The sequence below is a fragment of the Neolamprologus multifasciatus genome, chromosome 17 (genome assembly GCF_963576455.1).
Source record: "Neolamprologus multifasciatus chromosome 17, fNeoMul1.2, whole genome shotgun sequence".
Classification (NCBI taxonomy): Eukaryota; Metazoa; Chordata; class Actinopteri; order Cichliformes; family Cichlidae; genus Neolamprologus; species Neolamprologus multifasciatus.
The window spans coordinates 30,921,084-30,936,169 of record NC_140455.1 but is presented as its reverse complement, the minus strand read 5'-3'; the positions used below and the strand labels follow the sequence as shown (position 1 = coordinate 30,936,169).

At 41.4% G+C, this 15,086-nt stretch overlaps 1 protein-coding gene across 2 annotated transcripts in view; it reads left to right on the top strand.

Annotated features, from left to right (window-relative positions):
* Nucleotides 1–64: 64 nt before the first annotated feature.
* pdzrn4 (PDZ domain containing ring finger 4) overlaps nucleotides 65–15,086 on the top strand; it is a 49,088-nt gene continuing 34,066 nt past the window's right edge. The window contains exons 1-2 of one of the 2 annotated variants that reach the window (XM_085137658.1): nucleotides 65–1,664; nucleotides 1,803–2,032. In XM_085137658.1, coding sequence (XP_084993784.1) covers nucleotides 1,964–2,032 — 69 coding nt within the window. In that variant the 5' untranslated portion in view covers nucleotides 65–1,664; nucleotides 1,803–1,963. Of the gene's footprint in view, nucleotides 2,033–15,086 lie in introns of both variants that reach the window. The other variant, XM_085137657.1, reaches the window with a different exon arrangement.

Below are 15,086 nucleotides of genomic sequence, written 5' to 3'. Positions count from 1 at the left end.
TATATATATATATATATATATATATATATATATATATATATGTGTGTGTCTTTTGATACGGAGATGAAGTTCTGTCATTTATTAATTGTCACTTCCTACAATGGGAGGAGCTACTTGCTGCATGCTTTCATAAGGATGTGGCCACAATTGATGATATTTGATGCTGTTTTTTGGTTAGAAATACAACTTTCTTCTTTTTTTGTAGCTACCTTGGAATGAAATAATCCTTTCCTTTAATAATGCTGGGGCTACCAAAAGATAACTCTCATGCTGTAGCTGCTACAAGCTGATATGCATTGTATGAGTGAATTTCATAGATATGAGAATTATCAACAGTTTACAATTTGCTGGATGAGTTGAGCAATAACCTTTTATCATTATGCTGATAGAAGGATATTTTAGGGCATACTAGCTACTGTATAAACAAAATTGCTAGTAGAGGCTTGTAATACCATTGCTGAACTCTCAGTTTATCTTAGCAGCATCTCTGAGTTTTCCAGCCTCCTTTTTTCTTCCTCTTTTCTCTCATCCATTCTCTCTCCTTTTTGTTTCCTCACCCCTGTAGAGATGGACCAGTTGGGCTGGAAGCTAATTTGAAGCCAATCAATACTAGTCTGTGTTTCTTCCTGTGTATCAACCCAGTCCAGTGCCCTTGTCTAACTGTCGGCAGAGAGAGAGGGAGAGAGGAGGGGAGCATCTGTTTTGTGACTAACGCCCTCTGACTGTAAATCTATGGCAGCCGCTAAACACCACTCCTCCAGCCATTGTGCTAAGTGCAAAAGACTATCTGATTGAATCCAAATTAGATTGATTTCAATGCCAAATCCAGTTGTTAAATGTGTGGACTGACAAAAAGCCCTCTTAGGAACTTGATTAACTGCCTTCATGGCATTTTAACTGATGTCTGAGAGGGGTTTTTTTAATTATAGATTGAATGTTTGGTTGAGTATGTACACACAGAAAACTAACAAATGTACTTTACGGCATACAAACACAGATGCTAAAGCAGTCTGCACACTAGCGCTGTGCAATACTGCAAATTTTGATATCGGTCCGATACCAAATAACTGCAGGGCCAATATTACTGATACCAATACTGATACTGATACTTTTTAACATGTAAATAAGAGGGAGGGGAGTTGTAAATGTATATGTCTCTAAAACAGTTTGGGTCACCTTCTGTTATTTAAAGTAATTTAACCCAATTCACTGGACTACATATCTAACTTAGAGCATAGAAAATCGATCCAATCATGCAAGTATCAATACTATGGATATTGGGATCTGTCTGCCCACCTTACTACACACACACGCATGCAGCCTGTCCTTCCCTTTGCTTACACGCAACAGCACTGATGTTCAGAATCTGACTCTTCCCAAGATAAGAGCAGTCCCCTCCTCTCTTTTTCTCCCAGCCCCCTTCTCCTTAAACAGCCAATGAGGATGCCATCTATTCATGAGGTGGAGTAGGAGCAGCCATGTGTAGGCAGCCTGCCACAGGAGGAGGTGTGACTCCATGAGCCAAAAGTGTGTGTATGCACAAGAGTGTGCTCACACTGAGAGAGGAGGTGGTGGAGTAAAGAGAGTGGAGGGAGAGAGTGTATGTAGGCATGCAAGTGAGACTCCAGGGAAGGAGTGACAGGCAAAGAGGGGAAGAAAGCCAGGTGCGTTTTACTCATCTAATCACTGATTCACACAACACAAAAACACTTACAAACACACACTCACTTCACAAACTGAAGGTAGTACTTCCAGAGCCTGCGTTGAAACAGTGAATTGAAACACGTGTGTGGTGCGCTCAGAGCGACAGAGGGGATCTCTGAGGATACACGGATGAGAAAGAGGTGTGGGGGAGCCAAGGAAGAGGAGCCCGCGTGTGTATCGCCCAAGGGGGAGTTCATACACACCGCAGACAGCACACACACTCCAGCGGGCACTCGGCACCGTTTCCCTGACAACTAGAATGGGCTGCAATTTGTGCACCTTGCAGAAACGGGAGGAACACTACAAACTGCTCTACGAGATCGCACAGGTAAGTGAGACTTGAAGGAGAGTGCGCTGGCGGCAGCGGAATAATCATTGCCATAAAGTTAATGACAAGCAAAGGTGACATTGTTAATGACGGTGTTTTAAAGGGATCGGGGTCAGGGTGAAACAAAAAAAACCCTCAACAACGAGGATAAACTCAGAAAATTGAGAGCAAATCTAAGAAGGGGGGGTATAGGAAAGCAGTGGAAGAGTGGGAAACCCGGAGGAGAAGAAAAAAGACAGGGCGCATGAGAGAGATGCACAAAAATGAGTTTCTTCCAAGCAAACAGGCAAAGAGCCAGTGGGTTTATATGTGTGTGTGTGTGTCTGTGCGTGTATTTCTTTACTCCATCAAAGTGAGTGAAGCTAGTTATTTCTCCTCAGTAGCAGGAGATGTGAGAACAAGTTCAGCTCTTCTTCCCGAGCTGGCTCCGGGGGAATTCATCACATCTCCTCTGACTGTGACTGTCTAGAAGCAATACAGTTCAAAGCACAGCCAGCAAATGTGTTCTGCTGTTTTCCTTTGTGTTGTTTGTCAGAAATGGACTTCTGTGACCTAACATATGATGGGATTTTTTCCTGTCTGCTGTCATGTTAAAAAAAAAGGAATTGTTCCAATTTAATGCTCAAGTGAAAGTCCTAAAATATAGAGTGAGAAATAAAACACACGATTAAGAAATGTTAGATACTAATGATGTCAGCGACTCTTTGAAAACCCTGCATTACTGTAAAATGTGGTGAATGAGTAACTTGTTATATTGTACAGTGCTTGGCTGTTAGACAGGGATTGTTAGGTGGGGTGAATCTGCTGAGGAAAAACATATAGCCAAAAATAAATATTTTCTTTGACTCATTTCAGCAGGTTTCAGGTGTTTAAGACAACTTTAAACAGCAAGTGAAGGTTGGATAACCTCGTAATTTTCAGTTGCACACTTTACATCACTGGGAGGAAACACGTGTTCTGGATCATCTCTTTTGTCGGGAACAGTGCTGGCAAACATCGGGCCAAAATTCATTCATCATTTAGTATCTTACACTGTTACAGACATCAGCGAAACTAGATACAGCATGATGAGACTGAGCAGTTTGGTTGCATGCCAGTTCCTTTTGCTATGTAAAATATACTGTAATCATATACTATCATCCAAAGTGTCAGTCTGAAAATATTTATATATATATATATATAAATATACATATACATGTGGGGTTCATACTTTAAATGTCAGCTTGTTGTCACTTAGTTGATGTTAATGATGTTTAATGACGACAAGGCAGCCGTAGGCGTCTTTGTTATGACCTCTCTAAATGGAACAAATATACTGTCATTAACATAACTTTCCACCACCGCATGATGCTGCTTTTATGAGCCTTACTCACAGCGCTGCAATCTCAAGCTCGTTATGCTTTCAAACTAAATGCCCCCATGCTTTTAATGAGGCGGTGGATGTTTGCGTTGTCTGCCTGGGCGGAGTGCAAGAAAATTGGTCACGTCAATTTAAGAGAAACTCTAGGAGGTTGCGGCTGCTTTCGTAGGAAACTGTTAATGGACTTGCACATACAAAACAAAAGGCGTAGCTGTGATATGTTGGAACACTGAATGCAGTCAGTGCAGTCAGGATGTAGTAAGCAAAATTATAAGATTATGAGTATACAAGCATTTAAATCATACCCAGTTGTTGTCTTAAAGGTGTTTATTATTTTAGATTAGAGGATTGATGTCACTCTAAAGTTGCCAAGCAATGTGGTGAGCGGAGCCCATATAAAGCAGCGGTCCCAAACCCCCGAGTCGTTTGGTACCGGGCCGTGAGAGTTGAGGCTCAGGTGTGAAATCCATGGTTTTCAGGGTTTTTATTGGTTTTTAGCATTATTTTTTTAAATAATTTTTAGCGTTAAGTTGGTTTCTCTGGGTCTTTTCCCGTGTGTTATGAATAAATCTTCTTTTTTTTTGATACCGGTACTGGTTTTATTTTGTTATATTTATCTGCGACACCTTAAAGGCCGGTCTGTGAAAATATTGTCGGACATAAACCGGTCCGTGGCGCAAAAAAGGTTGGGGACCCCTGATATAAAGTAAATGACTAGGGATTAAATTGCAATGGGTGGGACTAAAGCAACTACCAATGAGAGTGCAGGATACCGCTGATTGACATGTGACCTGATAGTACATATGTTACAGAGTTACCCAGGTTAGCCCTGCGACAGACCTGGATGGATGGATGGATAGATACTTAGGCAACCAGATACTGAAATGTCCACAAGCAACTCCTTTCAAAGCAACCAAGGATGAGCGTGGACGTAGCATAATGCTTTCATAAAAAATCTAGCTGGAGTCTGATTCCATGCACAGATAACACCATCATCTCTAAAACTCTAAATTTATGTACACAACAAATAAGAGCAATATTATTTGTTTCCCTGGGCTTCCACTGCTCTTTGCTACTAGCAAAATAGCTGCGGTCTTAAAAACCTGTAAGAACAGTAAATTGCCAATAAAAGATGGACATCAACATCGTGACATCACCAACTGGTTTAGGGAGAACCATTTAACCCTTTAATGCCCGAATGATGAAATAATTGCCAAAAAGTTTTGAGCATATTTTCTTTTTTCTATTTTTTGCAATTTATTGCTTAAAAACATATTGTGCTGTATTTTTTTAGGGATGGGGGGGGGGGGGGGGGGGGTTGAAGTGCAAAAAACAATCACACTGATGATATAGAAGTTTTAAAAACCAAAAATCCTTGAAGCCACAAAAAGCCTTGAAGTTGAAGTTTAGTATAAGGTACAGAATGTTACTCCTCTTTGCAGTCAGAGGAGTAACCATGTCTGGCCATTAAAAAACTATCAGGTTTAAAGCCCGATGTAGGCTTGTTGTACACCTCACGATCTTTAAATTTCTTACCAGAAGAAATTTCAAAAAGGAAAACTCCACAATTTCTTTTCTTCCTGTTTCAAATTCTTCTCCTGCAGTATTAATCCTGACATGGAGGGCTTTTTTCTGAGTGGCGACACCTATTGTTCATCGTCTACATTATAGACATGACATCATTCTGCTTGGCATCAGAGCAAATGCAATTCACTGATTATTACTGTTTTATATGACACAGATGCACTCATCCAAATGTCAGCAAGAGAACAAAAATGCATGTCTCCCAACGATTTGCAGTCTAGGACTGCACCACTTTCACTTTTCAAAAGGTTGGCATTGCTATGAATTAGCTTTCAAATGGCACCAAAAGGAAAATAAACAAGAATAAGCCCACAGTACAGATAAATAAGGATAAATAAGGCATTTTTTAAATTTAGAGCAAATCTAATATAAATCACGCAATTTGCATGGGGATTGGCTGGAACTAACACAAAAAGAAACCCCCCATGCTTACCTCCTATTTCAGCATCACACTATTGCCTAGGTCCTGGCACCATGGCAGATGTCCAAGAGTAATATAAGCCCGCCCCAGCCCCCCCCCCCCCCCCCCCCCCCCCCCAACTGTTAAACGCTCGGTGGTGTGCATGTGACAGTCGGCGGACACCTACAGTCCTCATTACCAGTGTGAAAGAAAGTGGAGGAAGAGAAAGATAGAGGGCTCACCAGGCAGTAAGTGTGTCAGTATGACTTTGTACCAAAACTTGAGGCTGAGGGGATTCTGCAAATCCAGAGAGACTCCTCAACAATCCCACTGTCTCTCCTCCTTTTATCATTCCAGACTTATTTCTTCTCCTTCCTATTTCATACTTCTCCTCTTCTGTAACCTTCATTAGTCCCGCTCTCCCTCTGACTGGCTCCCTCTCAGCAATCTGTTTCCCCCCTCTCTCCTTTTACTTTGGCACATGCACAGCGCTGCAGACTTTAAATGTGTTTCTGTTCTGTTTTACTTCCAACAGTGCTACCCAACAGGACACCACCTGCTCATTAAACAAGTGAAAAACTGAAGGATGATTATAAGGTAGCTAAAGCGGGGCTTGGAACAGGTTCATAGTGTTACTGGACTCGTGTTTTGCATGAGTATTTTTGAAGATGTTGCGGTGCTATGTGTGTTGCACTTTTCATATTTAGTGGCCCTCTAGGTGGCTTTTGATTTTATTAATCAATTCAGCTTGGTGTTTTTACATATATGCTCAAAATCACAAAAACAGTCATCTCTAGGTGTTTTATTTTGTAAGGTAAAAACACTAAGGGTGCAAAACTCCCCCAAATCAAGCGAAGCCCTATGAGCTAGCACTTGGCAACAGTGGGAAGGAAAAACACCTTTTTAAGAGGAAGAAACCTCTGGCAGAAACAAGCTTGCCCATACGGAAAAGATATATATAAATCTTATAAAGTTTGCATCTGTCTTGTGTGAAACATGTATGAAAAGCATACAAGAGTGAAAACAGATATAAGATCCCTTGAAAAATTATATAATGAAACTTGTATGTTTTGGATACTTACTAAAACAATATATGAAAGTAATGAGAAAGTGGCCACTTTCATGAGTTAAATCATATAAGTTTTTACTATTCCTTTTCCATGGGGAGGGCCAGTGAGTGTGGGGAGGAAGACAGGACAAACAAAACACTGTGGAAGAGAGCCAGAGATCAATTATAGCTCATTTTTATTATGGAATAATGCTGTATAAACACATAGTCATTGAAAAAAGGTAACATTACTCCTACTGCAGTGTAATTAATAGAGGATTTTAGGGTCACCCGATCCAGCTCCAACTAATTTCTTTTCAAATTTTGTCGTAGGATGTGTGAGTAACTATTAGTTTTGTTCATTAACTTTCTCTTAATTCAGATCCGGAAAGAAGCTTACAAATCTTAGTGGACCAGCTCAAAAAAAAACAAAACGTTATTTGATGCTATGACTTCAACCTTAGGGAGATAAGTATGATCAGTTATAAAGAACTGGTTATGCTAGTTTTATCTCTCTCTACGCCTTGAAAGTCTACTAGTAGTATTGCTGTTGTATTTCAAGCCTGTGCATCAGAAGTTAGTGAGGGTGGCCTCTGGCTACACAACTACACTACAAAAAAGTCCCAGAAACTATTCTAAGGTTGTCAAACCACATCTTTACTGATATACACTGATGTGTAAAAATTCTCCATTAAGAGTACAGGGGAGACTGTGAAATGTCATCTTTATGGGGGAAAGAGTTAAAGGTCTAATAATAACTTCCTTTCTTATAAGAAGTTAGGAGTTAGATTGCCAGCTAGGTCACCAATTATGTCTGTCACTACAACACCAAGCCCATACAACCACAATCTCCTGGTGTGACAGAGCCTTTAGCAACTATGTGGACGAAACTCTTACAAAATAGATTGTAGCTATTTTGAAGTTATGGTAATGGCTTGCCCCTGAAAATGGTCATATTGTATAATACATGGGAACAGAGGACTTCAGAACATTTCATTAAAAAAAAAAAACATAATAGAGCATTTTAAAGGCCAATTCCAGATTTCAGCCTGCAGGCTTTGCTGCTGTGTGTTATACCAGTGGCTATCTGTGTTCAGACAGCTGCACTTTTCTGACAGGACTGCTGGCTGCTCGACCCCAGCTGCCCAGCGGCCGCTGGGAGATTTATGACTTTCGTCAGACAATTTACAATTCAGTGTTTCATTTGTAATTTTGTGCATGAGTGTGTCTGCACTCTCCCGCCACAGGACTTCATTCACTATGTTGCAAATGCCATTCTGCGAATTTTGCTTGTGGCTGTGTTAAATCGTTTTAAAGCCCCTGGCCTTCAGACTCTCATAGGGCCTGTGCGCTTTGTGCTTTTAGTTGTAGCAAAGTCAGCACTATTTTACCAGACAACACTGACTGTGTGTGTGTGTGTATGTATATATATATATATATATGCAAATTTAACTAACCTGCCTTTTTTTTGTTTTGCTTTCTTTGTCCCACCCTGTGATTGTGTATTCCACCCTAATTTCCACCTGTATTTTTATCACTCAGTCTTCCTTGTGTGTATTTATAGCCTCACGTCTTCCTCCGTCCTTTGTCAGCTTGCCTGGTGTTCCTGCCTTTTTCCTTGCCTGGCTTTGTTGATCTCACTGTTTGTCACTGTTCTTTGTGCTTACTTTTTGTTTTCATTTTGGATTTTGCCGTACCTTATCCCAGCTTTTGTGTTTTCCTGGATTCTTGATCAGGCCCTACTAAAGACTCCTTTTATTTTCTCAACATGCCTGTCTGCGTGTTTACATTTTGAGCCTTTTTTGAACTGCAAAGCACATACCAAGTAGTTTGCATTGTTTTCAATTGTATTTGCACACAGAGGTGATGTACGTACATGAGCAGGATACAAAACTCAAAAAGTCACCTGTGACTTCATTCAATGAAGAACATTCAGCCCATTATTTTTATTTCAGCCCAGTGTAATGAGACACTTAACTTCTAATGGCTGATACACGTGTATTTCTATTTGCCACTAAACTATCTATAAGAATGCATGCTAGCAAGAAAATAGTAAAGGTTAATTAAAATTACAGTTATAACAGTTAAGTATAGTTAAAGTGTGGTTTGGATTAGTTAAAAACAAAGAAGTCTTGTAGATTAGATGCTATTTTGTGAACTGTGCATGCCATTGTTTTTCCTTTATTGATACTGCACTCTTGAACCTGTAAAATAACATGGGGCAGTTACTCTGCATGAGGGCCTTCATTTAAAATAATCACACCCAGCAAACACTCCTGAACTGAAGGTTCTGTGGTGCAAAAGCAAGCCTGCAACAAACGTAGTCAGAAGGGCACTGTGCTTCAAAGAGTGATCCAGACAATCCCACTTTTACAAAGCAAGAAATATTGTTCATATTATTGTAATAAACAAAGCAAAATGTATTTTGTCATACAACACATCTCTGACTGACAACTCATGAGGTCATGAGATGGTTGTAATCAGACAACCACCCAGTCGGGGAATACTCATTTTTTCCAGTAACCAGTAATTACTAGTTGGTAGCTGGTACCAGTTGGTCCAGTGGGCTTATGTAAAAGGGGCCTTAGGTAAAATTCTGAATATTAAAGGTCACAGGCACAAGTCCAGTACACAGTGAGCAAGATGTTTTCTTTGTTTTCTTTTGTCTGAACTGATAAAAAGAACTACTACTAAAAATAATACTAGAAAGTCCAGTCAGGCAGTGATGTAGAATCACAGATATTGGCACTTTTTTTCTTTTGGGAACCTAAATGTTTGCTGAGCACTGGTATAATAAATAAGCTAGAAAAACAGATGATACCACTGAGCATTAAATAGTCGTTCAGAAAAGCCTTTTAACAACAGAGAGAAGCAGTACAGTACGTGAGACTTCCCTACCGTTTACACCCTTGTTATCGCACTTCATCGTCTCGGTTATAGCACCTTGAAGTTACATTTGTGCATTTTCCCCTCCTTTCTAACTAGGGCAGCCTTATTTGCAGGCACACCCTCCAGAGACAGATGCTGTGCCACATGTCCAGCCTGTTAGACAGCATGAAGGGGGCTACATATTCACCCCTTTCCTCCTGCCACCACCTATGGTATCCAGCGAGTGCCACAGAGCAAGCGAGGGTGTGGTCAGACCCACACAGCCGTCACCTCCATATGGCCAAATCCGACCTCAACCGTGACTTCATCCCGCCGGTGTTGCCTGCGAGGTCGGAGCTTCTTCTCAACCAGTGTAGCGATGTTCATAGGTGAACACGATCAATGAAGTTGTACTAGGTGGAATACACATAACATAGAGGTCTGGGATTTACTAAAAGGTGGCATCGGTGATGAATGTAATCTTCTGCTGCCAGGCCTCAACTTTTATTGATGCGTTTGGGCCAATAAATGAGTCACAGAGGAAGAAAACAGTTTCCTTATCAGAGGAGCACAACACACATGCTTCTTTTGTCTATATCTGTCTCATTGATGGGATTTCGAGCTTTCGCAGGAAAGTATCGGCTGAACTGACCTTTCCAATTTTTTTTCTTGCATTTTTTGGGCCCAACAAGTTGTCTGTCTGACTGTGTGGGTCACTGAGTTTGACCTTTCCACCTGTGACTGTAATTCCACTTGACAAGTCTTTCTCTCTCTCAAACACACACACACATGCACAGTTACGTGCACTTGCTGTGTGTAGTCAGAAAAAGAGAGGGCTCTGTGCTGAATCAGTGTGTACCTGCAGGATTGACAGCTTTTATGATCCGTCAAATTAATTACCAAGACTTGAATTTCCAAAAAACAAACAAACAAAAAAACATGTTAATCTAGCATTATGGAAATGAACTCTGCTGCTAAAGACAGATCATCTGGTGTCTTCCATCATGGTTATAGTTGCTCATTGGTGCACAGCATGGTGATAATACCACATGATTTAGAGGTGCATATGGCCTCGTCGCTGGCGCTGTGGGTAGCACGTCTTCTGGTCGCCGGCCAAAAGTGGAAACAGGAAACGGGCGATCATTCAGTGCCAGTTTAATACAGTAAACAGCGTCCTTGTGTCGCACGAGAAACAAATGAAATATGTGGGATATCTTTGATAATAAATATAAGTATAAGTATGTGTGTCTGTGTGTGAAGCTTAGCAGATTGTGGTGGACTGAAGCATAAGCGCATTTAATGTTCCTTTTTCTTTCTTTGTGCATCTGTGAGCAAACACGCTTTTGTCCCTGTGTTTGTGTCTGAGGGGGAGTCACAAAGTCAGGGGAAGACAGGTCCAGTGTGCGTGGTGGGGGAGGTTGCGGGGGCAGTAAGAGTTGTCGTTTCGCACCACCGGCCAACAATCTCCCCCTGTGTTGGCTCTGATAAGCCCAGGATGAAAGCCCTTTCTGTGGGCAGAGTGACACTCCTCGCCTCCCTCCCCCTGCAGCCCCTCCAGACGAGGCAAAGAACGCACACATGACGCGCGTACACCCAACTACACAGCACGGAGGTAGATATGCCTATTTGCGTATCACGCAAGCAGAATCGCAGAGGCCATCCATTCACCAGCTTTACTGCGTTTGTTCCCCTCCGTTTTCACGACTGTGTAAAAATGTCGTTCAAGCCCTCAGCATCTGACAAGAGGACTTATCAGTTGTTATCAGCCTTTCCCTGATTACCATACTCACTGATCAGCCAAGTGGCTTGGACAAGATAGAGGGAAAAAAAGGGTGAGGTGGAGGTAAAATTGGAAGGGGAAAGCCAGCATGAGCGAGAATGAGGCAATTGAAAGCAAGGAAATGTGAGTTGTCCATCAATAAGTCTCCAAATTCTCCTGATTTTTTCCCTTGTTAACCTCGCCCTCTCCAAAACACAAAGTGTCACCCTCCTCCTCCCCCCATCACTTATCAGTCACCAGACACCGTTTCAAGTCCGTTCCGTTTGGCTGCCCCTGTCTGTCTTTTTGCCTGTTTGTCACTGTCTTTCTATCCGACTCATTAATACACTCTGGCATAACCCCACCGTCGGAGGTGGCATGGATTTTCTGTAGACCCTGGAAGGAAGAAGATAGCAGTGGAAGACACAGAGGCAGCCTGTCATTCACGTGTGGCACAGAGAGCCAGTAATTTTGTCTAGTCTCAGTGTGTGTGTGTGTGTGTGTGTGTGTGTGTGCTGTCAGCCAATGACTGTTATACAGTCTGAAGTCAACCTTGTGCCAGAATAACCCAATAATACACCTTATGGCCACACGCTGCAGGCTATGTTTTGTCAGGTTAGACAGATGTTATGACGAACCATCTGGAGCTGTTATGGATATGTTGCAGGCGTTTGCTCCTACACACTGCTGCGAAAAATGCACACATATGCGTGAAATATGCAGAAAATACTCCTCCAGACACTCGGCTGTCACAGCGGGGTGGGGGGTGGGGGGGGGGCACTGAAACGCAACTTCTGAGACATAAAAACCTCACAACCTTCATATTAGTGTAAAATCTCTCTCGGTCTTTGGAGAAGTTCATTGGCAGAGAAGGTGTGATTCTCATCTGAGACCAAATTGAAGTCATACTTTTAATAGTCAAACATCCTCTTTTCTCCCTTTAATTTCATTGCCGGGAATTTCTCAAGCTTGCGGGATCATAATATCCACTGCGATGTTTTTCTTTCACGGCCTCCGTGTCGTCTGCTTGGCAGCACGGTGTCTGCATGCGTCTCGAAGACGCTGCTAGCGGCGTGCTTAAAAATGCAAATGGACTGTTATTGTTTCACAGTCAAGTGCGTTTTGAACCCGCGGGGTGTATCCAAGGTCCAGGTGGTCTACAGGGAGATTAGGTTACAGCTGGGAGATGGTGTTGAATTCCCACTTAACCAACTCGGGTTTAGGAGTCATTAGGCCCACTCAGAGCCTGGCATCGAGTCCAGTTACAGATAGAATAACACTAAACCATCTGCATAGTGGGGGGTTTGTAACGATAAGCCTTATGCTGAGATGGGAAATGCCCTCTGGATGGCAGAGTGGCCGAAACTCTGCTGTTGTTGTTGTTGTTGTTGTTGTTTGTTTGTGTGAATATATATTAAGAGGTGCTTGTTGTGATTAGGGAATGTGTGTCAACCAGTCTCACCAGCTTTTGTGCTGTAATACAAACCAACTCTCTGTACAGTTAAAGGCTTGTGAAAAAAGTGAAAAACAGAGTTCACTACATCTGCTGTTATTGCAATGACAGATAAAAACCTGAGGATGTTACAATCTGACGCTTCTCTGTGCATGCAAGTGCCTTCATGAAAAATTAACAATGCCCAAAGTAAAAAAAGACTTATACGTATGTTTACACACCCGCCCGCGCTTATGGTCTGGACTTTGATAAGCGTAAGACTAGAAATCCTTCTTTTGGAAGATTTGTGAAGAGACAGGAATCGCTATTTGATAAAACTGCCACACTGGTGTGTGTCTATCTTTGTGAGGGCACTGATCAATGTAATGTATTCCCTAGCGTCTTAGCTTAACCTCAACAACCCCAGCTGTGTCTAACCCTAACCCTAACCTTATTCCAAGCTTAACCCTAACACCATGTGAAAACATGACCTTTGTTTTTTCCCAAGACGTCCGGTGATATGAAACAGAAACTGGTACCTGTAGAAACTATGATAGCTAGGCATGACTAGGCACCCAAAGCCCACTTGACTGTTAACTCCAGATCTTTCAGTCGTATCACTTGGTCTTAATCAGTTGAAAGCTTGTTTTTATTGTCATTGAGAGTAAATAAACTTAAGTAGAGACTGTCTTGTAAAAGGATGTTACCAAGATCTTTGAAAAGATGTTGATTTTTGGAAAAATACAGTACTGTGGAAAAGTCTTGAGCCACCCCTCATTTCTTCATATTGTACTTGAAAAGCAGGATATAGTTGTACGTAGGAAATACACCAGCAAAAATAAAGATACATTATATAAGGCCAAAACAAAATTTAAACAGTTCTAATAAATTTGAAAGTCAATATTTGGTATGACCACCTCGTTTCTTCAACACAGCCCGAGTTCTCTTAGGCAGCTGTCTTCTTCAAATGAATCCATGTTTAATAAATGGTAAATGATAAACGCTGGTTTTTATATATAGCACCTTTCTACTCTTCCTGAGCCCTCAAAATGCTTTATACAAAATGCCTCATTTACACGAGCATTTTATTCAGTGCTTCATAAGTTTTACACTCCAATTGATGCATTGAGGAGAAACTTGGGGTTAGTGTTCACCGCCCGACTATATTTGGCATGCAAACTGGAGCAGGCAGGGATTGATCCACCAGCCTTGCAAATTGCAGATGATCTGTTCACCTGCTTTTCTATCCATGATGCTTTTATTGCATTGAGATCACTGTCATGCTGAAAACTGAAGCCTTCATGAATCAGATGCTTTCCAGGTGGTATGACATGGTGAATTGTAGTCTGATGGTACTTATCTTCCTAATTCCATCAATATTGACAAGTTCCCCACTACCGCTTGGAGAAATGTAGCATCACAGTGTTTTACAATTTTTTTAAGTACACAGCATGCCGAGATATGCATGCTTTTTGGCTAATAGCTCTTTGGCACTTTGCTGGTACAGAAATACTATTTTACGCTGTCAAACTGTGTTAGCGTTAGCATTTTTTATAGATTTAACGAAAGAAATGTGAACAACTGGTGTTTTTGCAGCAGGCTTCTAATGACAAGGTGTCTAAAGATCTAAAGATACACAGAAAACTGGGTTTTTTTTGTTAAGTTGTTCATTATAGACACAACACTAATTCATCCCTTATTCATAGATCAGCATTAAGCGGCTTAACAAACAAAAAGCCTTTTGAAAATGGTCAAGTACAAGGACTGGACTGAAAATCAGTGAAAAAGCTGAAGTCAATGAAAGACCAGTTTAAAAATTCCAACAAAATTGTTCTTTTTGAAAGGAAAAAATAAAAGAAAGTGAAGGGTGAGTCAAGCTTTTTTCACAGTACTGTATAGGTCCACAAACTAAACCAGGGGTGTCAAACATATGGGCCACAGGCCGGAATTAGGCCACCAAAGGTTCAAATCCAGCGTGCTGGAGAAGGCGGGCATCAATTTTGGATTTTTACACCAGGACGCTCATCATGATAGAGGCTGTCCTAGTGCTTAATTTCATCCGAGCATTAGGTCTGACTCATGAACAGTCATACAGCCATGCTACAAAGACCGTTTCACAGGTCAAGCCACCGTTTAACCACTTAGAGACAACATATGCATGAATTTCCTGTTTTAGCATTAGGTTAAAGGAACTGTGTTTCCAGTGTGTTTGGTTCAGCTCCTCTAAAGCTGATGATCAAGGCTCATGTTGTGGATGCACGTCTTCATGCAGGATACTAGAAAGCAACCCTATAAGTAATAACAGCTTTCACAACAGACCCCTTGTTGGGGAGAGCGGCCTTAAAAAACATTTTTCACTCTCTGTAGGAAAAATAACACAAAGCAACCCAGTTTGTGCCAAGAGCTGCATTGTTCAAACAACTGCTTTTGTACCTTTGAAACAAATATAATATTTCACACAGCTACAGAAAGCCCTTTTAAGGCCAGGTCATAGATCATTTAAGGCATGACCTGTGCTGTAGTCGTTCTTGTGAGGAGAGATAAACAACATGGAGCAAAACGATGAGCGAATGTGTTCTTACTCAGTGAGCCATCATTGTTAC